Raw genomic sequence first — 24,553 nt, 5'->3', positions numbered from 1 at the left:
TTTGTATTTGTTGCAAATATCCATCAGAAATTGAATGCCACTGTGCACAGTGACACGCGCATTTATTTAAATTTACAAGAAATGGGTTTTCTATCGAAATGTATTCGATGTCATTTTTAAAGTGTTGTTTGTTAAGAATTTTTAGAATTTAAGAAAGTTTTGTTGTTTTTATTTTGCGGGTAGCTTTTCTCTTGATGTTCTTGTTTCATTACTTTTCCTTTCATCTCTTTATCTGTTCAATATTTCTTTTGTTTCGCTCTCTATTTCAGAGAGAGCCTTAGTGATTGGTTCTCTTAGTACTCCCTTTTTGCCGTGTATATATTCTGTACTATATAATGCATCATAATATTTAATCAGAACGCCGCGCTTCAAGTTAAAAACATATTTATAAGATTGTTGCTAATTTGGAGCTGCGGTAATTGTTGTCTGGTTTTCTCTTGTTTTAGCTTTTTTGCTGGTTGTTGTTTTGTTTTATGCTATTAGCTATGGTTTTTGTTTTTGTTTTAATAATAGTATCTATAGAATATTTAGTACAACATATGAATGGTTTTTGTTTTATATTTTTTGTTGGGTTTTTTGATTTTTTTCTTTTTTACAAGTGTTTTGCTTTAAATAAATAAAATAGTTATTAAATTATATAACAAAAAAGAAAGTGAAATGTTCATAATATATGCATACGTTAAAACTATGTATGTATATAGAAAATTGATCACCGTTGTTGTTGCATTGCATTGATCTCAATACATTTCGTTCTCTCGAAAGATCTTATTTGTTGTTGTTGTTTAACAAATAATAACAAATTCTCAGTTAGCTCGAAACTAATGATGAATGTTTTTTTTTGTAATTTTTGTTTTAATTCAATAAATTTATCGCAGCGAATCCGTTTTACGGGTTTCGCTTTGAAACATTTCTTTTTTGTTATATAGAGCAAAAATATGTCGACTACACACACAACTACATAGTATTGGTTTTTGTTTTGTTTTGCTTGCATTTATTATTAATTATTATTTTGCGATCTTAGTCATAGTTCTTGAATTCTGAGCGCGGCCAAAATGATTGATAAATCTGATGTTACTTTTTTTCTTTACGGGGTTTTTTTTCCTATGTCTCTGCTGAACATTTTGTTATCTAACATTTAACTGTCCCGTTTTATATTTAATGAAGTTTTGTACTTTTTTTGGTTTTTTTTTTTTTTTTTTCTCATTTACCTTTTACTTTTCTGGCTTATGTGTTCATGGGTCCATCGTTTTTTAATAAGTTTTTTTTTTAAGGTGTTTTACAAAACAAACATGGAGAACATAAAAATTATATAAACTAATTTGAATTGGGAGGGTATAGAAGATTTAGTTTAAGATATTTTTTTTGTTTTCTTTTTGATTTGTTTAAGTGGTTTTTTGAATTTTTTTTCCAAGCGCTACCGACAAAAAATTGCTGTTCCGTTCCGTACGCCTGTGATTTGGGGGTCGTCATCAATTCTCTCTAATCGTGTTTCATTCACTGATCTCAAAAAATGGTCCGGAACGACATCAATCTTTTGTATGATGGTCCGCAGCATTCTATTTTATATATATTTTTTTGTAATTTTTTTTTCATTTGTTTTTTGTTTTTTTGTTTAACGTATTTTTCTTGTCTTGCCGCAAATAAATCGAAAAATGAATTTTCCATGTCGCCTAGTGCAACGGAATCATCGCTGGCTGACTTCGCATTTTTCAATAGTTTCTTAAATGGTAGAACCAGCGTAAATAATATTTATGCATATGCTAAACGAATTATGATGCACTTTAGCAAAATATACACACGCACACCCATTTACACACACTCTCTCTCTATCGCTATCAAAATAAATCTATCTCTGATCTTTTGTTGTTTGTCAAATTGTGGGGCAGTTACTTATTTGTTGTTGCTGTTGTCGTTGTTGCTGAACTCCCTTGGAGTCGTGGTGGATATGTCTGATGTTTTTGTTTTGCTGCAACATTGTTACTGTTGTTGCTGCTGCTGCCACAGATTTGCTTGTGTAGTGTAGTGTGTGTGTCAAATGGATGATTCCTGCTGCTGCTGTTTGCTTTCTGCTTGCTTGCTTGCTGTCTGCTGTTGCTGCTGCTGCTGTTCAATCAAATCAAATCTGGCCCCGCCAATTGTTGTCCGTTGGTTTTTCCTTTTGGGGGCTGCTTTTGCTTGGATGCTGCTTACTTGCTGCTGGGTACTACTAACATTGTTCGAAAATTGGAATAATGGGTGAAGTTGGCCAATCCTCCTCCTCCTCAGAGCTAATACTCTCGGTTCTGCAATGCAAACAAAAAGTAAATACATAAATACATTAAATATCATTATCATCAATCAAGTTGGGTAAAATGCAAGTTGAAGGTCGGTCGTCAGCGTTCAAGTTCGTGCCTATCAGCGTTGATCAGCTGATTTGAAAAATACTAATATATATAACAAACAAAAACACCTTTGCACAAGTGCAATACACGCCCCCAGCGTCGATCTCCCTCTTTCTCTCTCTAAGGCAATAAAATCATTTGCGAAAGTCACAAGGTGCATTGAACTCACACACAAGTTTATGACTAATTTTTAATTTGGAACAAAGAAAAAGTTATCAGATAAGACAACAAGAACAACAACAATATCGACTACAAGGCCACGAAAATTGTTTTGTAGTTGCATTGAAATCTTAATACCCTAATGCCAAAAAGCTAGACACGCGTATATATTTGTATTTTTAGCGAACTTTGCTCTCGCAGCTGTGGCGCAAATTGAAGGTCAAGTTTAAATTAAGTAATCAAACATTCACGTTGTGTTGCGTTGCTTATGGCCAAGTGTTTGATCTACAGCACAGTAAAGTAAGGAAACTAATTCGGTGTGATCTTGGTTAGGGTATTTTGGGATGAAAGTGTCAAGGCTTTTCTCTTCTTTTTTTTGGCGGATGATATTGAGGCAATGTCAGAGGCGGACAGAGGAAATACGACCCACGCATCATCGAATGGCATCTCGCACCTCAATTGACGCACGTCAAGCGAAAGTATTTCGTAATGTTGCCAAATACTTTGGTGACAACCCTCGGCTATGATTCGTTGTAGATGTATTTATGTGTGGCACACTCCTCCCACCTTGTGCACCCGCTCTCTGCGCTGATAAGATTGTTGACGAAAAAACATTTATATACGCAGACTCGCGCGTTTCGCGCCGACAAAACAAAGCAATATAAAAAAAATAAAATACAATACATAAACATCTCTATATTATGCATGTTTCAGTGTGTGCGTGAGTCTAACTGTTTGTTGTTCTTGTTGTTATTATTGTTGTCAGACCACTTTTGGCAAATGCTGCGAGTTAGGCAGGCCAAACCAGACGGACAGACGGCGAGACGGACGGAGAGAGAGACAGTCAGTAAGCGAGTCGGTCGGTCTCATGATTTTCTATGCCTCTTGTTGATCGCTCGCTTGTTCGTTAGCTGTAGTTGTTGTTGCTGCTGTTGTTATTGTGATAATGAAATCGCGTATTCTAGAAACTTGTTTACGCCAAACTCGACACAAGTCCACACACGCATACACGCACACTCGCACATAGAGCGTACACACGCCTACATACAAATTAGTCCAAAGAGTCGACATAATAGTGCTAAAAATAAGCAAACGGACTTTGTCGATAGCAAAATGGAAAGAAACAAAAAAACATGTCATAGACTGATTTGATTGCCCAACTTTACACAACCCCACTAGAAAGCTGTTCAGTGTGACCAAAGCAACTTAAACAGTGCAGTTGCACTTGATTTTTAATAATTATAGATCTGTTATAATCCAAGATATTCCAATCGTAAACAAGTCGGATATAAACATAATTATTCAATATGGTTGACACTTACCTTGAACGCAGGCCGTCGTCTAGAGCATTCGAAATGCCTTCCTCGATGGTGGGCAAATCCGATGAGAAGCGATTGGTCGGGCGCAGGACGCGCAGCGTGCGACTGGAAAGTTTCCAGACAAGCCGCTGCTTGTAGGGCGCCTTATTCTGACCGTTGTAATGGGACAGAATGCCCGAGACAATGCTAAAACCGCAGGTGAAAACGCGATCGGGAATCTGCCAAGTGAGTAGGAATCAATTAGTTACAGTTGAGTAATAGCTTAGGGACTAACGGGAAACCTACCCTCATGTATTGCTGCAGGAAGAGTATGTACTCAAAGACATGCTTGAGCTCAGGGCTGCCGCGGGTGTAGGACTCCTTGATGTGGAAATCGAGATGCAGACAGATGAGAACTAGCGCCAATGTGGCGGGCGTAATCACCGTTGTCTTGACATCGCACAACAAGATCTCCAGGCGATTCTCCAGCTCCTCGAGCTTGATCAGCTGCTGATAGAACTTGAAGAAATCACCGCCAATCTCCTTCGCCAGATTGCGGAAGAGTGCGTAATAGATGCGCAGGTAGCTCACTGAAGTGATGGGTGCATGTCCCATCTGTACACCCAGCTTGTTGGCAATCACGCCGGCCATTCGCTCCAGATCGCCAGCGGTACAACCACACTATCAAAGTGTACAAATACAACAATTAATCAACACAAATACTTGAGTATTTTTGAGCTGATAACTCACCTGAGATATTGTAACCAGATCGTCGGCAGGAATGGGCTTCAAGTCCAGCTGCTTGATGGCCAAATGGAAGGAGGCAACGCTCATGCAGGCCATATGCTTGGGCTTGACGGCCATGCGATCGAGGAAACGATCCACCAGGCTCATGGCTGAGAAGAGCACATCAGACGGCAGCTCGTACCACATCTTTAGGCATCGGAGCACATACGCCGATCCATCGCGACCACCTGCAGTCACCTCACGCTGCAAATGGAATATTCACTTAGTTTACTCTTAATTGAAATGAAGAGATCTTCACAACTTACCCTCGACTCCTTGGGCAGTAGCAGCACGGTATGATATTTGTCCTGCAGTGCGTCGTACTCCTTCAGGGTCTCATACAATTCATCGGAGGTGAGTGCATGCAATTGATCCTCAAGTTTCTTCAGTGCTGTTGTTGGCTCAGCTGCTGCTGCTGCTGCTGGACCAGCTTCGGCTTCCAGTGATTGCTGTTGCTGCTGTTGTTGTTGTTCGTACTTTTGATATTCCAAGCCAGCAGCACCCGGTGTCCCATACCGGCCCTCGTTCGCAATCCTCATCCAATCAGTTGGCATCTCTGCGTTGTGGTCAATGCCCGATTTGTTGTTGCCACCAACCAACATTGCTGTCGCCGCCGCTGCTGCAGCCTGTGCCGATGTTGAGGGCTGCTCATCATCGACCAGGATAGCATTAATGCTAACTGCATCCATATTGTTGTTGTTAATGTTGCTGTTGCTGGCGGCGATGTTGCTATTGATGATGTTGTTGTTGTTGATGTTGATGGGCAATTCAAGTCCTGGCATTCCCGACGACGACGACATCGATGACCTCTGCTGCATCAACTGCTGCTGCTGCTGCCGCACCGCCTCACGAGCCTCAGCCTCAGCCTCCAGCTGCTCTTGCAATTGGCAATACAATAGAATCTCCTGCTGCTCCTGTTCGTATTGTTGTTGCTGGTATTGCTGCTGTTCGTATTGCTGTTGCTGCTGATATTGCTGATGCTGGTGCTGGAGCTGCTGTTGCTGTTGTTGTCTGTGGTATTGCTCTTCTTGGGTTAGAGTATTATCCAAACCACTATCAACGACGGCGTATTCGGCGGCAGCAGAGTAGCGTACAGGGACAGACATTGTGAGGGCTGGCCTAGTACCTGTTTTATATATGGCAAGGGTTTTTTTTTGGTTTCAAGTTTGTTAAAGCGAAAACGCAAAGAAAATCTCGTTGCGTTTATATAGGCCACAAAAAATTGAAAATTTGTTTGATATTTGGAATTTATTTTCAGCAAAAGCCCAAGAGGAAATTTCAAGCAAAACTTTTATGTACTTTAGATATCAGCGAGTTCACCAAAAAAGATGATCTCTCAATCTGCAGCTCGAAATTTATGAGACCGAAATAATTGCAAACGCTTCAGGGATTATTTATTTACAAAAAAATCCACTGCTGGCGCTAAATGCAAACCGAAAATAAACCAAACTGTTTGCTACTTGTGCTGCACACACTGGTCTAAAGAGCCCAGAGCCGAAGAACAAAGAAATTATAGTATTTAGAGAAGTGGTGATCGAGATATGAACTCAACCTTTTGTGCTCTGAAGATGGCTCAAGAAACCTTAATGCAATTCTTTCAACAATTTGCAAACAGTTAAACAAACAAAACGCCCTCAACAATGATACAATAAATATATGTTTGTAAATAAATATATAACAATTGTTTTTTTTTTCAGTGTACTACGACAACAACGATATCAACGATCTATTTTCTCGCTTCAATCAGTCAGTCGAATGCGTACGCTGTTTAAATATGTATATAATATGAAATTATATAAAGAAAATTTCGATCGTCAAAGTGGTTTATTATGTGTTCGCTCAATGCTTGTCACGATAATAAACGCTAGACGATGAAATTGATTACAGTGTATAGTTTTTTTGGTATGCTCTTTGTGGAGCTGTTGTTCAGATATTTTTCCCGTAGTGCGTGGAAAAACCTTTTGTGCTAAAATGTAAAACTTACTCGCTGCAAAAATTGCGCAATCGAATTAAAAAAATGTTAATAAATTATAATAATAATAATAAATGTTATACAAGAAAATAATATACGAAAATTATGTTGATCGGTGTAAGAAATATTAAATGAAGTTAATTAACGAACAAAATGTTTTCTCAAATTGCAAATATTTAAATTATTGCTTTGTTATTTTGTCGGGCAAGTGCATTGCTCTTTTTGTTGTTGTGTATTTATAACTGTATTCAATACATCGTTGAACGAACTTTATTCAAAAGGAGAACTGAGTGCCAGCCAAATGACACCTGCACAGTGGGACAAAGTGCATGTAATAACAAATCATACTACATACAATACCCGTTGACATTGGTATACATTTTATTTATTTCTTGACCTCAAAATAAAACAGAAATCTGAAAATTGTTCACATTTTTATTCAAATCACAATCATGTCACAAGGTTGGGGGGATGGGGAGGGGGTAGGTATGCGATCGTCGCCTCAAGGCGAACCACGTAAATAGCCTCTTTATGTTTATATAGTATGTATATCACACACACATACATTATATCAATTGACAGACATTTGTTTACCAAAAATTCAACTTCCCCTAAAGTGATTGATTAAGTTTTTGCCTAAAATCAACGATTAATAAGAATACAACGACGAAGAGAAAAGAATATAAAAACAAAAGCTCTACTACGGAACCAACACTTGAGCAAACAAAGTGGCCGCCATCTTGTTCCAATTCAGCGTTCGCTCGCCATCCAGCTAATAATACGCACACGCACACTTATACACACAGACACACACGCACACATACTAGTAAACATAAACAGAGCATCGGCTGGGATTGAGATAACAGCAACAAGCAAGCAGCTACACTCCCAGGGCTGGGCCAAGCTTTCTCTACCGAATGGGATGCGATGGTAAATCAAAACAAAACATTAAATAATCTAAACACAGAGCTAGAGCTAGCTGATAAATGACATAAATAAATGCAAAGAGAGCTAAGGCAAACAACAGTTTCGAAATCTGAAGCTGGCAATTGAAAAATGGGATATAGTCGCTCTGCTATTTATAGAGAAGGCTATTTCAATTGTAAACATGTGTCCCTGTTCTGTCCCTGGCGCTAAAGACACCATACTTCAGGGGTTATTGCAATGTGTTGTTTAATAACTGTTGTCATTAGCCTGCTTCATGGCTAGATTAAAAAACCCGTTCACCACAAGGCTAAAAGCAAACTACCACAACAGACTATCAAAATATTTAACGAAGGCAAAAAACCAAATTTGGTATTTTCAACTCGTTTATGTTTTTAAATATGAATCAGATAAACTTTTGCTTAGAATGAGAGTTCGACTTTCGCCAAAAACCCGACCGCACCTTTTAATCATCGCTCGATGCAATCACATTACGTCGAGTTCTCCACATAAGTGGTATGAATCAACCCAACCGATGAATATATATGTATATGCGTCAGATTATGAGAAATACCATCAGCTTTTTGTTTTTCACAATTTGTATTTATAAAAAGAGACGAATCATACTTTTTGACTTCCGTTCACGAACCACAACAAAAGAAACTACAGCTTCAGTTTCAGCCACTTGATGCTATGCGAGCTATTTCAATTCAAGGTCGTACACCCACAAAACTAGTTTTCTCGTCTGAGGAGCATGACGCTGCATCTAATGAGTTTTTTTCTTTCTGAAATCTCACAAAAGTGCCAAAGTAACGGCATCGCAGCAGAGCTTAGCTTAGGTCAAAGTTTAACTCTCCGCTTTGACGCACATCAAAACTCTACAAAGCGTAACAACACAAAGAAACATGAAAAACAGAGGTTCAGAACTGAGCTGAAACTCGAATAATCAGCTTACGACACACTTACATGTGTGTGTGTTAGTTGGTCTGCTTATTGTATACTTAATGTAATGCTAGTGGCCTTACTCACACTCACGGAGAAATCGTTCTATTGATCTCGTTCAAGGCTCATCACACACATCCACACTCATATAGATAAATTGTGTATGTAAATGCTGATATATTATGTTGTACATATGTATATATTTTTCAATTCGAATCAACAACAATTTCTAAAACGAATAATTTTTTAGGTTTGCTTTTTGGTTTCTCGCATATTTTCGAATAACAAGCAACAAAAATATTATTACGCGCTCTGCTGACGCAAAAAGCACGTACACACAATGATATGGTAAACACATAAATGTGTGTGTGTGTGTTGTAGTAGTCTATGTATGTAGTTGTTTTTATTTATACACGAGCTATACCTAGGCATCTGCTCGTTGTTGCTGTTTTTTCTTGGTTATTGGTATTATTGCCGTTGACTGCGCGAACCACTTGGCCAACATTTGCGAGCAGAGCGCGCTTTTAAAAAAAATTTCACTTTTTTGCCTATTTTCGTAACTCCGTAACTACGCGAAACGTTTTAAGCGAAGACGAATAAAATGGGCGGCATCGCTTTGGTGGGCATGGTCAGCTGTTCAGGTGTGAAATATGCACACACACATACTTATGTGTATTGCATGGAACGACGTTGTTTTTACAAGCATTGCAACTAACGGTTAAAAGAGAGACAGAGGAAGAGAGAGTCGACAACAAAGAGTTTATGAGCACATAAAAATGTAAGAAAAACGAAAGTGAACTAAAACAACACTGTCTGTCTACCGTTTGTCTATTTATGTTGTTGCTTTTTTGGATAAAGTGCACAAACAGAATCAAAACAAATCAAAACAAACGCAAAAAACTTAAAAGCTTGCAAAATATTTTCGTCATTTTTATTTGCGTTGCGCCGTCGTCGTCGTTTTAATTAACAACAGACGCAACGCACACACAGCAAGTGCAAGGGGGATGGCAATAGTCTCACTTTACTGTGTGTGTGTTGTGTACACCTGAACACAAGCGAGACGGCGGCAGTTGTTGTGAGTTACTTTATTGTTGTTTTATTTTATGCTTTGCACTGTCTATTTATCAGCGCTTAATTGATGGATGGGCTGCGCACTGAAAGCGGCTGAAGGTCAACAAATGACAGCCCCTTGACGCTTCAAGCTTGAACAGTAGCTGTAGTTGTAGCCGTTGTTGAGATGTTGTTGTTCGTTTTGAATCGCAGATCTCTCCGAAAAGAGCTTTCGAGCGATTTAACTGGCTGATGCAATTGTTGTTGCAAGCAGCAAAGCAGGCAATGTGAAAACCACTGCTGCGTTGCTTGCGTCACGTAGCAAGCGCAGACAACAGTTGAAACAGGTACAACATGAACAAAAAAAAACTGGAACCCAACAAAGCTGACGCTTAGAAGGAAAACCCCAAGTTGATCTCTGTGGCTGTTGTTGTGCCAATGCCACCATTCCCCATTTTTGGAATAAAAGGCAACCCTTGGTCTAAAAATAACAAAAAATGTTGGGCTTTGATGAAATTATCACTTGAAATTGTGCAGCGAACTGTTAAGGGCGGCCAAGCAACAACGCAACAAAGCAACAACCCCCACCCAGGAAGCCAGACACAATTATTTTCAACCCTCACACGCACACAAGCAAGCCTAGCTATGTATGTGATATGTAAATATTCTGTTAAGTGCGAAACGCAGCAAAAGAGCGGAAAGAAAAGAACGCTGCTGCTGCGCAGTCGCAACGGCAGCTGGCTACAAACATAATAATTTATTACATTTCAAGTGAACACAGCCTATTTTTATGCCGACTCCATATAAACAAAAAGCCAAAATAAAGAAGGAAATTAAACAAATCTAAACAAACGCCAAGAGCCGTTTGATTTATTCAGCCCCGCCATGGGGCATTGTACTCTCATATTTCTATCACTATCTCTCTTCTACCTACACGAAAAAGTCATTTCAAAATTGATTCGGAATCATGCGACGAACTTTGTATTTCCGTAGTTTCCTATTTTCAATTCCAAAACACTATCAGCTAAAATCGTATAGCGAAAAATTCCCGTTCATGGCTCGTCTAGACTTATCTGTCAATGGACTCATGGCATGAATTGAATGTTTTTGCATTTCAATTATCGCTCGAAATAAAGCAAACTGCATGTGTTTAAAATTAGTTTTCATTATCGAGCACAATACAAAAGGAGAAATGCACTCAAGAATTTTAGCACTGTACATTAAGTGTCTTCCAATATAAAGGCGATTTCAGCGCAGTGCAGAATTAAGATAAGCGCTAATTGACGTAAACAAAGTGAACTTTGCTTTTCTAATGTCCCCTAATAGTTTTTAGGTTAGGTTACATGATATATTACAAGCAGAACGCCCACCGGATACTGCATTTAGATAACGTAACGCTACGCTCTTTGTGTTACGACATTTTATCAATGGAATGAGCTTCGCTTATCGATTGTGCTTTATGTTGTAGCATTCCATGACGTTGAGAGCGCGACAGCGATAAGCAAATTGATCTTATCGCACGACACTAGTCATTGTCATTCCAAGTTCCAGTTCGGGTTCCAATACTGTTTCCAATAATGAAAGCCGTACGTACAACTGCTGCCAGTGGAAACAATAGGATAACAAGAGAGGCGACAGCTGCTTCCCGCTGCACAGGGTGGTTCGATATCAGCTGCTGCAGCTGCTCAGCTTGCCATTGGAATGTGTCAGCACCTCTCAATTGAATTAGAGACGTACCTTCAAACAAACAAAAATATCGAAAAGGGGTGGACTGACAACTGCTCAAAGTCGATTTCGGGTTGGCGGGGCACGAGCTGCCATTGTTGCCGGGAGCACCTCGGATTACCGCCACAGGGGGTTGCAAAAAAAAGTCTTCTTGACTGTAGATTAACTTTCGCTGTCCGCATTTTAAAAATGCTTATTGAGCTCATTTGAAACGCCCCAGGGAGGGAGGAACAAAAAGCGTAGGGTCGTTTTATCGATATCGCTAGACAAAAGCTGTACTCATCGCTTTTCGGGTTTATGCGTCATACCAACAACCGTTAAATATGTTTCAATGTTCCCATCAAAGTGATAAAACAGTTGCTGTTTTTTTTTTAAGTTTTTTCGGTTGTCTCTTCTACTAATTTTTGAGTTTCTTAAGGGACTCTCGAATTTCATTTGCGAGTCGCGACAGTTGTCGGCAAATTTTGTGCAGACAGTAATGAGATATTTTCAAACCTGAAGATACAGGTAGAGAGACAACATAATGGTCATATAATGGACATAAGAGTGCATCACTACAAGTGAAATCTTACGATAGAGCAACGGCGACAACGACGAAGACGTCAAAATGTGAAACGGATTTACGGGTAATTTGTGGGGCGGCGGAGATGTGATGACCACAGTGAAGTCAACGAAGTCGAGTCAAGATCAAGATGGCTGCGCACTCTCTTTCTCTCTCACACGCTCTCTCTCTCTACCTACAGTTGTGGTTACACTCACTCTGGCACACAAATGACCTGAGGAAGCAAAAACAACAATAGAAAGATATACAAAAATGCGCGCCAACGCCTCGCACCACCAAAACAACACATATGAAGAAAGAAGACGCTGATGGCCAAAGCAAAAGTTGAAGGGACAAACAAAAACACGAACATGAACACATACACTCCCACACACACATACAGCTGAGCTGGGTGTATGTGTGGGAGCCCTTTTCGAGGTTATTGAAAATGTTAAATAGGCACATAAAATATTTTTATGAAAATACTAAAAAAAATACGAATGTTGCATTATTATTATATGCTGCTAGCGTTTTTTTTTTCGTTGTACGCTGGACAACAAATTGAAATCAACAAATATGACCCAGAAAGCAAAATACGAAGCTGAAGGTGAAATCAACACTGTACGACACAAAATTTTTAGACTTTGCAAAATTATTCTCTCTTTCTCTCTCCTCCCATTTATTTGAGGAGTTTTGAAACAAGAAGTGGCAAAAGTTTTTGGGGGTATGTAAATAAAACTACAAACAAGTATAAATATATATTTTCAATTGGCTGACGCAATTTGTGAAGCTTGCACTAACACCAGGAAGCATACACCGTTGTATTGGTGCAAGAATACAAAGCGAAAATCCAAATGGGAACACGAACATTTACGCATACTTACACAAACTCTTTGTTTGCGCACTGTGAATGTATGTGACACAAAGTCAGAGAGAGAGAAAACGAACAAGAGAGCCAAAACATTTTGGAAACGAAACACTGACACAAAGTGTTGTATGTGGAGCTCGCTTGCTCTAAGCTCATCGAAAACAATAAAACGACAATGAGAAAACAATTGATGTCAAAAAAGCAGCATAGGGTAAATAGACACACACTACTGAATATATTTTATGCAAAAGTATTGTCACACATACACACAGCATCTGATGAGCATAATTGTTTGGGTAACTGTACTACTGGGGTACCAGCATAGTTTCTCTCCCCATCACCCCAACATCGCATAGCTAACAGCAGCTCCACTCCTACTCACACTCACAATAAATACATAGACGCATACGCACACACTTGCATAGTGAACAGACGGGCGCATTCATCAACGCGCACACATACATGCATAACAAAATGTTCAAACAGCTGGGAAACGATTTGGGAAGTGAAACAAACACGTAAATTGTTTCTACATTTTTTCGTTTTTTTCTTTCTTGTGTGCATTCAAACAAATGCTTACACAATTGTATACTTGTATATATGTATCTATGCATGTATATTCTTTTCTATGTATTAGTACGATTTAATAAATCAAGGCCTTTTATGCACGCAATAAAATTTTCTTTACAAATTTTTTTTTTATTGTATGGGTTGGTTATGCTTACGTTTTTACAGCCATTTTGTTGTTTTTATGTTGCGCAGGAATGTTGAGATGAATATTTAATTTAGTTTAAGTTGAGAATCTTGGCGAAAATATTGATATTGCACTTGAAAATAAGTGTAGTTGTTGTTGTAATGTTCGATTGGTTCTTTTGTTAGAAATGGCTACACTAAGTATTTAACTAATTTGTACTGCAAATTGTATCACAGTGAACTTGTTGTTGTTTGTTGTCAAAAGTCTTTCTTTTTGTTTAAGCCAACATTTTCTCTTCTCCTTTGCGAACAGTTTGTGGATCGATTTTTCCCACACACCAGTTTAAAAGTGGTAGGTTTTTTCCCATCAGCTGAACATCTTTTAGCTGTGTTTGTTGTTTATTATTATTGACTTGGCTACTCGTTGATTAGTTAAGTATATTCATTTGACTTTGTTGTATGTAGGTGCTAAGTAGTTAAAAATTTCAATTCAAATTATAAAAATTTCATTGCAAACACACACACAGAAATATACAAATAAAACGCGCAATCTCTCTATTATAATCCAAACGGTCTTTACTTTGTTGCTTCCAAATGTTAACTGACGTTCCAAAACGAATGGGAAAAAACGGACGGTTCCAAAACAAATGAGAAAATGTTGCCATCAACATTTGTTGCGAGAGAGCGCAGAAACGTTGCGTAGCTGCATTGCGTATTTTTGTATTTTTATGCGCTTATTTGAGTCTCTCTGCGATGTGGCAACACTGTCTGCTAGGTGGCAGTCCAAAAATAGCGCGCGGTATTTAAATAAAATTCTCGCAAGCAACATATTTTTAATTTGCTGAATTATGCGAGTGAAATAATGCTAAATATTTCACCATTTATTTAAATGGCTGTAAAACATAAAGCAACATACATCTACATATACATATATAAATGTATTTATATAACAATTAATGAAATAATCAAGGAACACTTTGATAACTGTTACGATTTTATCGCATTTGGAATTCCCTGATAAGGTGTTGAGCGAAGAAGTTTATACTAATTTTGCTGTGATGATTACACGATTTTGTTGAACTTTTATGCGTAGTTTATGATAGTAAAAATGGTTTTTACAAATTTTCTACAAATAAACTGTTGCCAAGTGGTTTTCTGAATGAACAAGCGGGGGCGGGGTGAAAAGTGTGTTCGCTATTTCATAGGCGAACATGCACACAAGCACACATCAGGCATATGCGCAAGTGTGTGTATGTGAGCTTCCAGAAGCAGCAACAAGCTGAATTCGAAAGGAAATACGCAATAGAAAATGCAAATTAAATGCATGTGTGACAAGGCACACACTTGCATTTGTTATTTAAATTCCATGTTCACTTAGTTGTTGAAAAATAAGATAGAAAAGTTAAAAGTAAATAACCATTTTCGATTTCGTCACATTCACTCACACACACAACTAAACACATACATATTCTTATTGGAAGAAACGCGTGGCGCACGTCAATGGCAAAGGTGGCATGAACTTTCTCAGTGAATTTATATAAGAATAAAGTCGTTTTTTGTATTGAATATCAGTTAATAGGAATGCGATTGAATAAAATAAGCACTTTTTGTATAACTTACCCGGATGCCTCTGCGATTTTATCAGTATTTGGCTTCTTTTTTGTGAACTGCGACACGACCAAAATATATGAAATATCTGAAATGAATGGACGGTCGCAGCGTGACCGCATGTCGGATATCTAAAATACGCTATTTTGCGTCGAAAAATATTCTATAAAATATACCAGCAAAAGTCAATGCAAACGGTCACACTTGCTAGTTCCACGGGTAATTAACTAGCTGGTTTGCTAACCACTGAATCATGTAAAAAGACTTAAGTTTAATTTCTTTTGAAGATAAACGCGTAAGTTTTAAAACTCCAAATTAAGCAATTTCAATCAACTGTTTTATATTTAGTGATGTAAAATTCAAAAATCAGTAAAAAGCCTAAACCACACGAGGGCTGCATGAAAGCACAACAGCTGTTGCGTGTTTATAAATATGTCAGCAACAGTTTACCAATGTTTACAAATAGTTGAATTTTAATTCAATTTGATTATCAATTACATTATTAAAAATATGAAAAAAAAGAGTACAAAATTGTCATAAAATATAGCAGCTTCGTTGAGAAAACAGATGCGACAAAGACTAGGGCAATAAAATTAAGTTTAACTTAAATTATTGGGCACTATAGTGTGGTCCTGGTGTTGGAACGCTCTTTAAGGGCGAATCAAATTCTTCGGGCGGCAGCTCCACTACAGGAGTTTCTCCTCCCGTTGTCGCTGTGCCAATGCGCTCCTGTAGCGTTTCATACAGTTTGTGGATGTGTTCGTTGTGCGCTGTCGTCGGTTGCATCGCCTTCATCAATGTTCCAAGGCGTCCCACAGGCAACTTGTTGTGGACATACCACAGCAACTTTAGCATATGTCGCGAGGTCACATTCTCGCGTGTCAAGCCAGCAAATATGAACTCATCGAACAGCGTGGTGCAGAAATCCTCAGTGGCAAACTCATCACTCATAGGAATCAACAGCGCTATCAGCGAATGCAAAAAAGGATCCTCATAGGCACGATCATCTTTGCAGGCTGACAAAATGGCCAAGACACGCAGCACACCAACACGATCCTTGGCACGCGCCGAATGCAAAGTATAATACATGGCCAGAATGCTGGCCACCGAACTCTCCTGGATATAAGCCTGGACAGCATCGGGAGCTGGACCCGAATGCTCAATGGTGGTCAGCGCCGACTCACGCTCATCGGGCGGCAGCTTGCCATGCAGACTACGACATTGATCATCCACCATGAGCGACATCAACGCCGGTAGAAACTTGGTCACTACCTGGCCATCAAGCTTGGGCTCCTTGAAGTCTTGGGAATCAATCATGACCCAGGCACTCAATCCTAAAGCAAGCATCCGCAGCAGCAGTATAAGGACTTGATTCTCGCGCGGCATACCCTCGTTGTTGATCAGATGGTGCAGTATCTTGATGGCGGACGTAGCCAAGAAATTGATGGCATACGGATCACAAAGTGTCATCGAAAGGTCACCCAAGACTTGCTCCTGTCCACGCTTGATATTGTCAAGGAATCCCTGCAGTTCACGGGACCGTTTAATATCCACATTCTTCTCGCGAATGCAGGCATCCAGACACCAGGTGAACTTGTGACATGGATCAATCGAGATGATCTCCTGCACCTCCAGATCGTGTAGTGCCATCAACAACTCAGCTCGAAGCGTGCAATAGTGAACGTTGCGGGTGCGCAGGAAGAGGGTGCGCAAAAATTGAAGCACCATGTCGTACAGCTTGACGCTGTTGCCAATCATATTAGCTAACTTCTGCACAACTTCGCCATGGCGTCGCACTTTTGGTGTGGGCTGGAAGAACAGATTATTGAGATTCGTGTGATCGAAGAGAATATGCTCCTTTTCACGTATGTATTGGGAGAGCAGCGGCGACACCTCGTCTCCGAATAGGGATTGATTATCACGCCAAATCTGTCGCTTCACTTCGGTGTCCGTGTCTGCGTATAGTTCACGATCTCGCACCAAGATGCGCAGATACTTGTCATCGATGTGCTGAGTGTTGCGCAGTATGGCCATGACCACAGGACGCAGATACTTCACACGCACCACCGGGAAACTCTTGACAAGCAGCTCCTTTAGCTTTTTTTCTCGCTCGCGCGGATCTTTTTGGTTCAGTTCGTTAATGTGGGCAATCAGCTTGTCGCGTAGCTCCTCCATAAGTGATGTGTGAAAGTCCAGGCGGCGCACGCCGTGCAGATCGAGCAGAGGCAGCATTGGACGTAGCGAAGGCAATAAAACTCCATTTTCCAATTGAAAACTCTCAATTGCTTTCAAGGGATCCGTGCATGAGGTGAGAGCTTCTCTCAGAAACGCCTGACCGGGTATATTAACGTCTTCCAAGCCGGTGCCGTTGTTCTTAGCAGGCGCGCTCATTGCAAACCAATTTTATCAACATAAAACACCTAGTATTGTCAATAATTGAAACAAATAATTTTTGTTTGTTATTTTTGCTTGCGTGCAGCCAGCTGAACGTTGCGCCTTTTATAACAGTGAGAGTGACAGGGTTGTATGTGCCTTTTAACAGAGATGCTGTTAGGGCTGACTGACTGACAGCCCTGATTCTTTACACTGGAACTAATAGTAAACACATGAACCTAGCTTGAACCAAAACAAAAATAAATTTTCAATAGAAAAATATTGAAATTTGAATGAAATTAAGATTTTAAATTATAATATAGCACTGTAAACGGTGTAATTTATGCGCTATATTCTTATAATGCTAAAATGAACTACAGTTACTTTTTCGGTATTTTTCAAATTTCACACTAAATGTCTGGTCGTTTTTTTTTGTTATACGAAGCATTAAATTCCTTAAACAAGTTGATTAAAAAAACGACTACTTTGAGAAGAGATACCAAAATGTTATATCAAACGTGACCAGCTCGCAGTTTTCAGTGCATATGTTGTTTGGTATATTTTCTAGGCGTCAAAATGCGTATTTTAACAGTAAGACAAGCGGTCACATCCCAGCACAGTGTATTAAATAAAACAGCTTTAGAAGAAAGCTCTTTTTTTAAGAAACAAAAAAAGTCTGAGAATCTAACTAAATTCCAGTAAATAAATGAGTCTAGTATAAAAAACCGACGCTGTAACTAATTCAAATGAAAACAGTGCTATTTCAAGCGGATGTAATTGCAGCATAAAAACCACAAATAACACAGTGCAAGCGCGAGTGTGTGCGTATGTGTGTGTGTAAGAGTTTACTGTTGCTGCCGGACGACAACTCGAAAGCAGTGTGTGGAGCTGCAGGGTGAAAGGAAGCGGGAGAAGGAGCAGCACTCCTCTTCTAGTGCTGCAAAAGAAAAGCCTTGCTGCTCTGTTGCCATAATTACGGCAGCTTTGTGGGAGTTCAAGTTTAACAGCGCGCGTCTGTGTGTGCGTGTGTGTGAGTGCGTTTCAATGTGTGCGTAACACCCCCAAAGGCGCTCTCTTTTGCACACACACACACACACACTCTGATGTAAATGTACAACAACAACAGCGCAATTTTGGAGCAATTACATTAGCAGCCAAAGAAGAGGTGGAGAAGAAGAAGGGAGAGAGCAGCGTCACGGGCTTGGCGTTTTTTGTTTTGTGCGCACGATTCGCGTGCTTCTCTTTGTTTGCTGCTTAGCACATTTAGCGGGCGGGCGCTGCATCTACGTGCAACGCAACGCTTCAGCCAACCAACGGCAACGCTTTGTGGCCATCAGCTGGATACGGATTTTGTGACGGCGGCGACACAAACAACGCCGAAGTGGATGCCCATGCACGCGGTGGCCTGGGTGGCATTGTTGCCCAGGACTTTGGCATGCCCGGACCCGCCAATGGTCCGCCTCCTCACATGTACGGCGCCGTAGCGCCGCAGGACAGTAAGATTATCATAGAATATATCATATTCATGGAGGCTAACATTCCTTATCCCTACAGTCATAGTGCGGGACATGGTGCAAATGCCGCCACCACCACCCTCGAATGCACCCACATCGGCGGATGCCTGCCTCAGCATTGTGCACTCGCTGATGTGCCATCGGCAGGGTGGGGAGAGCGAGGGATTCGCGAAGCGTGCCATCGAATCGCTGGTGAAAAAACTGAAGGAGAAGCGTGACGAATTGGACTCGCTGATAACGGCAATTACCACGAATGGCGCCCATCCAAGCAAATGCGTCACCATCCAGCGCACGCTCGACGGTCGCTTGCAGGTGAGAGAGTGTGATTCCCATCTCCGTTTCGGTTCCCAATCTAAGTAAAAGTCGCATTCTCCGCATTGTACGCTGCGTTTACACTGCGTCGCAGTCTTAGGGCTTTCTGATTGTTTACTTTAGCATGGGTTTACATTGCAGCCCTATTCAGTCCTTACGGCTTTTTTTAACTTATGCAGTTAAGCTAGTTAATTTTCATTTTGTATACGATTGGTCATTATATATTTGCTTAGAAGGGTTTTTCAATTATTTATTGTTTAGTTCTTAATAATTCTATAGCGAAGAGTATACATTTTTTACTAAATTTGTTATTATATAAAACAAAATTCTATATCGCAAGTTATAGACAGAGTAACTGTGACCTTCAGGCTGACCTGTCTTAATTTTTTGGTCTGTGCCTTAAGACTAATATTTTGCATTTGTTGCGTACCCTAAGCTAAAATTCTTTAGGCATCAGGCTGCAATGTAGACACACTATTATTAGGTGTGCTCTCTTATCGCCGCTCTACCCTTCGCTGTTCGTTCGTCGTGTATTTGTTTGTTTATGTTGTTTGTGGCATTTCCGGTTGCGATACGCGCGACAGTTTTGTACTTTTGTTTGTGCTTCTCTCCGTAATTCGATTATTCTATTTGAATTGAATTTTGATTTGATTTGATACGATTTGCTTTGCTTTGCAGGTGGCCGGTCGAAAGGGATTTCCACATGTGATTTATGCGCGCATTTGGCGCTGGCCCGATCTGCACAAGAACGAGCTGAAGCACGTTAAATACTGCGCCTTTGCGTTCGATCTCAAATGCGATTCGGTGTGCGTTAATCCCTACCATTATGAGCGTGTCGTATCGCCGGGCATCGATCTGTCCGGTCTCAGTTTGCAGTCGGGTCCCAGTCGCCTCGTTAAAGATGAATACTCAGCGGGTCCGTTGGTGGGCGGCATGGATATCGATGGCAATGACATTGGAACCATACAGCATCATCCCACGCAGATGGTTGGACCGGGTGGCTACGGTTATCCGCCCCAAGGACCCGGACCCGGTGATTACGGTATGTAGGGCATTAGGCTAGCTAGCTGGTTGGTAGATTTCTTTTTGTATTGGGGATTTACTTTGAGTTGCTTGATTTATTTTTGGTTGTTTAATTTCCATTTTCCTTTGGTTTTCGTTTGGCATTTTATTTTTTTTTTGTATGATTTGTAGTCACCGATGCTAATCAAATGAGTGCAATGTTTGCTGCCGGCCGCGCAATACCAAAAATCGAGCCAACGGACGGCGCTGATCCGCGCAGTTCGTGGATGGTGCAACCACAACCGCAGCCACCGCCGCCGCGACAGGCACCGCCACAGCAACAGCAGCAGCAACAACAACAGCCACAATCCCAATCCCAGCCAGCGTCGCACACTCGTTGTAAGCGTCATTTTATGTTGTAGTATTTTGTCTCGCCAAAGTTTCTTCAGTTTATTCTTATTATCAATTCAATTGCTGACATTTTGTGATGTTACGTTTACAGCCGTACCTCATGGCATGCCGGGCATGGGAGCCATGAATGCCGGTCCCGGTCCTGGCCAAGGTCCTGTTATGGCGCCACCACCCCCGCCCACACAACAACAACAGCAACAAGCACAGAGCGTCGTTGCACAAGGCAATGGCGTGCATCATGCCCAGGCCAGCTCACCGACAGATCCCACAGCCGCCATGGCCATGCAACAGCAGCAACAACAACAGCAGCCACCGCCAGGTGGTGGACCCAATGGCCAGACTGGCGTTAACAATGCCAGCGGTGCTCAGGGAGCCGCTGGACAATATTATGGCGCACCAACAGGAGCTGCACAAATGCAAAACGACGTGAGCAAGTTTGGTGGCAATGCAGCTGTTGCGGGCGCTGGCCAAACAGCTGTGCATGCCCAGCAGCAACAACAGCAGCAGCAGAACGGTTATGTTACACAGTCGACGGGACAAAATGCGGGCGCAGGCAACTATGGAGCAACGCAAGCGTCGTCAGCACAGCAGCAACAACAGCAAGCGACGCAGGGCAATGCTGGGGGCGCGGCTGGTGCACAGGGCAGCGGTGGTGGCGGAGGAGCCGCTGGCACCTGGACGGGACCTAATACGCTCACCTACACACAGTCCATGCAGCCGCCAGATCCGCGCTCCTTGCCAGGCGCCTACTGTGAGTTTTTAGAGCATTAATTGCAGTTCAAGAGTTTACATTTAGAGTGTTTTAGGGAACTCATCGCTGCCTGGTGATCTGGCGTCGCCGCAACAAGTGGCGCCACAGCAGCAGCAACAACAGCAGCCGCGTCTGCTATCGCGACAACCGGCACCAGAGTACTGGTGCTCCATTGCCTACTTTGAGCTGGACACACAGGTGGGCGAGACGTTTAAGGTGCCCTCGGCGAAGCCCAATGTCATAATCGATGGCTATGTGGATCCCTCGGGTGGTAATCGCTTCTGCTTGGGCGCATTGAGCAATGTGCATCGCACAGAGCAATCGGAGCGAGCCAGGTACGTCGATACCATAACCTGTAATATAAGACCGCTTGAAATTGAACTTTATTTGAATTTTGTTGCCAGGTTGCATATTGGCAAGGGTGTGCAGTTGGATTTGCGTGGCGAGGGCGATGTCTGGTTGCGCTGTCTCAGCGATAACTCGGTGTTTGTACAAAGCTATTATCTGGATCGCGAGGCGGGTCGAACGCCAGGCGATGCTGTTCACAAGATCTATCCAGCAGCTTGCATCAAAGTAGGTTTCCAATCACAACGATTTGTGGGCTTTAACTAATTAGTTGTCTTCTCGCTGCAGGTTTTTGATTTGCGTCAATGCCATCAGCAGATGCATTCGCTGGCCACCAACGCACAAGCCGCTGCGGCGGCACAAGCAGCTGCTGTGGCGGGTGTCTCCAATCAGCAAATGGGTGGAGCTGGCAGAAGTGAGTAGAACAATTTTTTATAATTATTTGTAATTAAATCATATTTACCTTTTTAGGCATTACCGCAGCTGCTGGCATTGGAGTTGATGATCTGCGTCGTCTGTGCATATTGCGACTGAGTTTTGTGAAGGGCTGGGGACCCGATTACCCAAGGCAATCAATCAAGGAGACGCCCTGCTGGATCGAGGTGCATTTGCATCGTGCGTTGCAGCTGCTCGACGAGGTGCTGCATGCCATGCCCATCGATGGAGCCGCTGCCTAGATAACATACATACAAACAAACCAACATATTTATTATTCATAACAACAACAAGAGCAACAGGAAGCACACCACGTCTCTAAATGTTAGTTTAAGATTACAGTTTGAGCAGCTATATTTAAGTTGTAAGAGCAAAGTGCAAACGAAAATGGTATGAAATATTTAGTTTTGATTTGCAATTTATGATTATGATTATGTTTGCCTTTAATTATTTAATAATAATTTTTATAAAAAAATTGAAACAGCTGTACAACATTAAGCAACTAGTTTTATGTACACTATCCATACACACACATGCGTATATATATTTGATAACTGACTAACGGCTCATGCTATTTGATGCCCCTTCCTGCCGCCTACATACACACAGACCATACACAACAGCCCAAGCTTACACACAGCATTATTAACACAACCAACGACTACAACAACAGCGACAACAGCAAAAACATTTAAAATGCAATATGTAAGGCAAGTAAAGAATGTAGTTGTAATATACAAAATGTAATAAACAGAGCATTAACTAAATGTATTTTCATGAGAATTCATATTTAACATGGGCTTAAGTTTGAAAGTCACTTCACTAAATTCTTATTTTTGAAAATTAAATAAGTAACGGCTGGACAAAGTGACCAGGCATTCACACGTCGGAATCACGATATCGCACGCGACGCAACATTAGTGTTGCCAGATAGTTTCTTATAGAACAGCTGATTGCTGTAAAAGACGCGAATAGAGGGAAAGCAATAGAAGTGAAAAACGCGTTTGGGTTTTGGAAAATGTTTGTAAAATGTCTGCGCGCTGTCGAACCTGTGGTAAGATAATTTTCTGTCTCAATGCCAACAATCTATTCGAACAACCTGACAAAATAATGCTGCATCAAATAGAAGCGTTAACTGGACTCTTTGTAAGTTGTTTACGATTTAACTTAACAGTGCAAGTGTTGATGCCATTATTTTGGTTTTAAATAATAGCTGCTGGAGCAAACAGAATTTCCTGCACATATCTGTGGACCATGTGAAGTTGCACTGCGCGAAGCGATTATATTTCGTGAGCGAATCATCAGAACACAGCAGCTACTTTTAAGCAGCAACAGCGTCGCGGAAGCGCTCAAAGAAATCGATTTAGATGAAGAGCACAAACTTAATCTGGACGACAGTGTCATACAACAAGATGAGGACGAGGATGATGAAGAAGAGGGTGGGGAACAATATAGTTCATTTGACGAAAACACAGAATACACAGAAGACTACGTGGATCAGCCGAAGGAACAACTAGAAGAAGTGGCAACAGTTGTACAAACAACACACACTTCAGAGACTGAAAGTATAGCGCCTGCAGAACGCAAGCCAGGCAAACAAACCGCTTCTAAACTCTATGCCACTGTCAACTTTGCCATAAATTCGAGGAACACACCACGCATCAACTGGAGTAAGCTCTCCGAGCACGAGATTGTGGAGCTGAAGCGCGAGCGACGAAAACGTGATTGCATTTGCGAACTGTGCGGCAGACATTTCACCTGTCCAAGCAATTTCAAAGTACATCTGTTGCGACATACGGGCGTCAAGAACTTTACTTGCAAGCAGTGCCCGTTGAAGTTTTATACGCCGCATTTGTTGCGTCGCCATATGTTGTCGCATCTCTGCCAGAAACCGTATCCATGTCAGTACTGCGGTCAAACATTTGCCGATCACAGCGGACGCATTCAACACGAGCGAAAGTAAGTCAATTCGTTTAAAATGTAATTAGTGATGATTATTAAATATTAGGAAACTTTGCAGTCGCCACACAAACTATAAACCTTACAAGTGCACTAAATGCGACAAAGCGTTTGCTGTCAGCAACAAGCTAAAGACGCACATGCTCAGTCACTCTGGAGTACGAAGTTTTCAGTAAGTAAGCAGATAAAATACTTTATAAACAAATAATAATCTCCTTCACATTTGCAGCTGCGAGATCTGCAAAGTTTCTTTTATGCGACGCCCTCACTTAGCTGCCCATTATCGTTCGAAAGGTCACGAGCAGAATGCCCAAAACTGTGCTGCCGAGGAGACCAATAATGTGGATATCGACAATGAGCTAGTAGAATCTATACCTTGTAACGTATAGTTTCATATATTTTAAGCTTACTTTAAGTGAACAGAGCAGAGTGTAATTCGTTAAGAATAATATACGTTTATTTTAAAAGGCAAGTCACAGACATTTGCGGCAGTGTTGCCAGATT

The 24,553-nt window shown here is 41.1% G+C and overlaps 5 protein-coding genes across 7 annotated transcripts in view; 2 read left to right on the top strand and 3 right to left on the bottom strand.

Moving 5' to 3' along the window:
- Positions 1 to 24,553, bottom strand: part of LOC133838136 (tricarboxylate transport protein B, mitochondrial-like) — a 61,639-nt gene that overhangs the window by 9,407 nt on the left and 27,679 nt on the right. The window lies entirely within an intron of this gene.
- LOC133836469 (cyclin G) lies at positions 1,165 to 15,096 on the bottom strand. Of its 2 annotated transcripts, none has more exons than XM_062266975.1 (6): positions 14,960 to 15,096; positions 4,891 to 5,750; positions 4,589 to 4,828; positions 4,145 to 4,519; positions 3,863 to 4,077; positions 1,165 to 2,282 (listed from the first exon to the last, which is right to left on the bottom strand). In XM_062266975.1, exons 2-6 carry the CDS (start codon positions 5,728 to 5,730, stop codon positions 2,207 to 2,209), a joined length of 1,746 nt encoding a protein of 581 aa, XP_062122959.1. In that variant the 5' UTR covers positions 5,731 to 5,750; positions 14,960 to 15,096; the 3' UTR covers positions 1,165 to 2,206. The 2 variants fall into 2 exon arrangements, with proteins under 2 accessions (XP_062122959.1, XP_062122960.1); XM_062266976.1 differs by lacking the exon at positions 14,960 to 15,096 and adding an exon at positions 13,372 to 13,934.
- On the bottom strand, positions 15,418 to 17,545 carry LOC133836468 (negative elongation factor B). The gene has a single exon (XM_062266974.1). It carries the CDS (start codon positions 17,336 to 17,338, stop codon positions 15,557 to 15,559), a length of 1,782 nt encoding a protein of 593 aa, XP_062122958.1. The 5' UTR covers positions 17,339 to 17,545; the 3' UTR covers positions 15,418 to 15,556.
- On the top strand, positions 17,918 to 22,861 carry LOC133836464 (mothers against decapentaplegic homolog 4). Of its 2 annotated transcripts, XM_062266968.1 has the most exons (9): positions 17,920 to 18,816; positions 18,875 to 19,146; positions 19,825 to 20,188; positions 20,341 to 20,547; positions 20,651 to 21,310; positions 21,366 to 21,645; positions 21,715 to 21,883; positions 21,944 to 22,070; positions 22,127 to 22,861. In XM_062266968.1, the coding sequence occupies exons 1-9, from the start codon at positions 18,756 to 18,758 to the stop codon at positions 22,330 to 22,332; spliced, it is 2,346 nt and encodes a 781-aa protein (XP_062122952.1). In that variant the 5' UTR covers positions 17,920 to 18,755; the 3' UTR covers positions 22,333 to 22,861. The 2 variants fall into 2 exon arrangements, with proteins under 2 accessions (XP_062122953.1, XP_062122952.1); XM_062266969.1 differs by lacking the exon at positions 20,341 to 20,547 and having other exon boundaries at positions 17,918 to 18,816.
- LOC133836466 (transcription factor Ouib) lies at positions 23,059 to 24,525 on the top strand. Its single transcript, XM_062266971.1, has 4 exons — positions 23,059 to 23,236; positions 23,304 to 24,049; positions 24,111 to 24,221; positions 24,279 to 24,525. The coding sequence occupies exons 1-4, from the start codon at positions 23,120 to 23,122 to the stop codon at positions 24,436 to 24,438; spliced, it is 1,134 nt and encodes a 377-aa protein (XP_062122955.1). The 5' UTR covers positions 23,059 to 23,119; the 3' UTR covers positions 24,439 to 24,525.

Source organism: Drosophila sulfurigaster, chromosome 2R, assembly GCF_023558435.1.
Source record: "Drosophila sulfurigaster albostrigata strain 15112-1811.04 chromosome 2R, ASM2355843v2, whole genome shotgun sequence".
Lineage (NCBI taxonomy): Eukaryota > Metazoa > Arthropoda > Insecta > Diptera > Drosophilidae > Drosophila > Drosophila sulfurigaster.
This window is presented reverse-complemented; position numbering and strand designations above follow the sequence as displayed.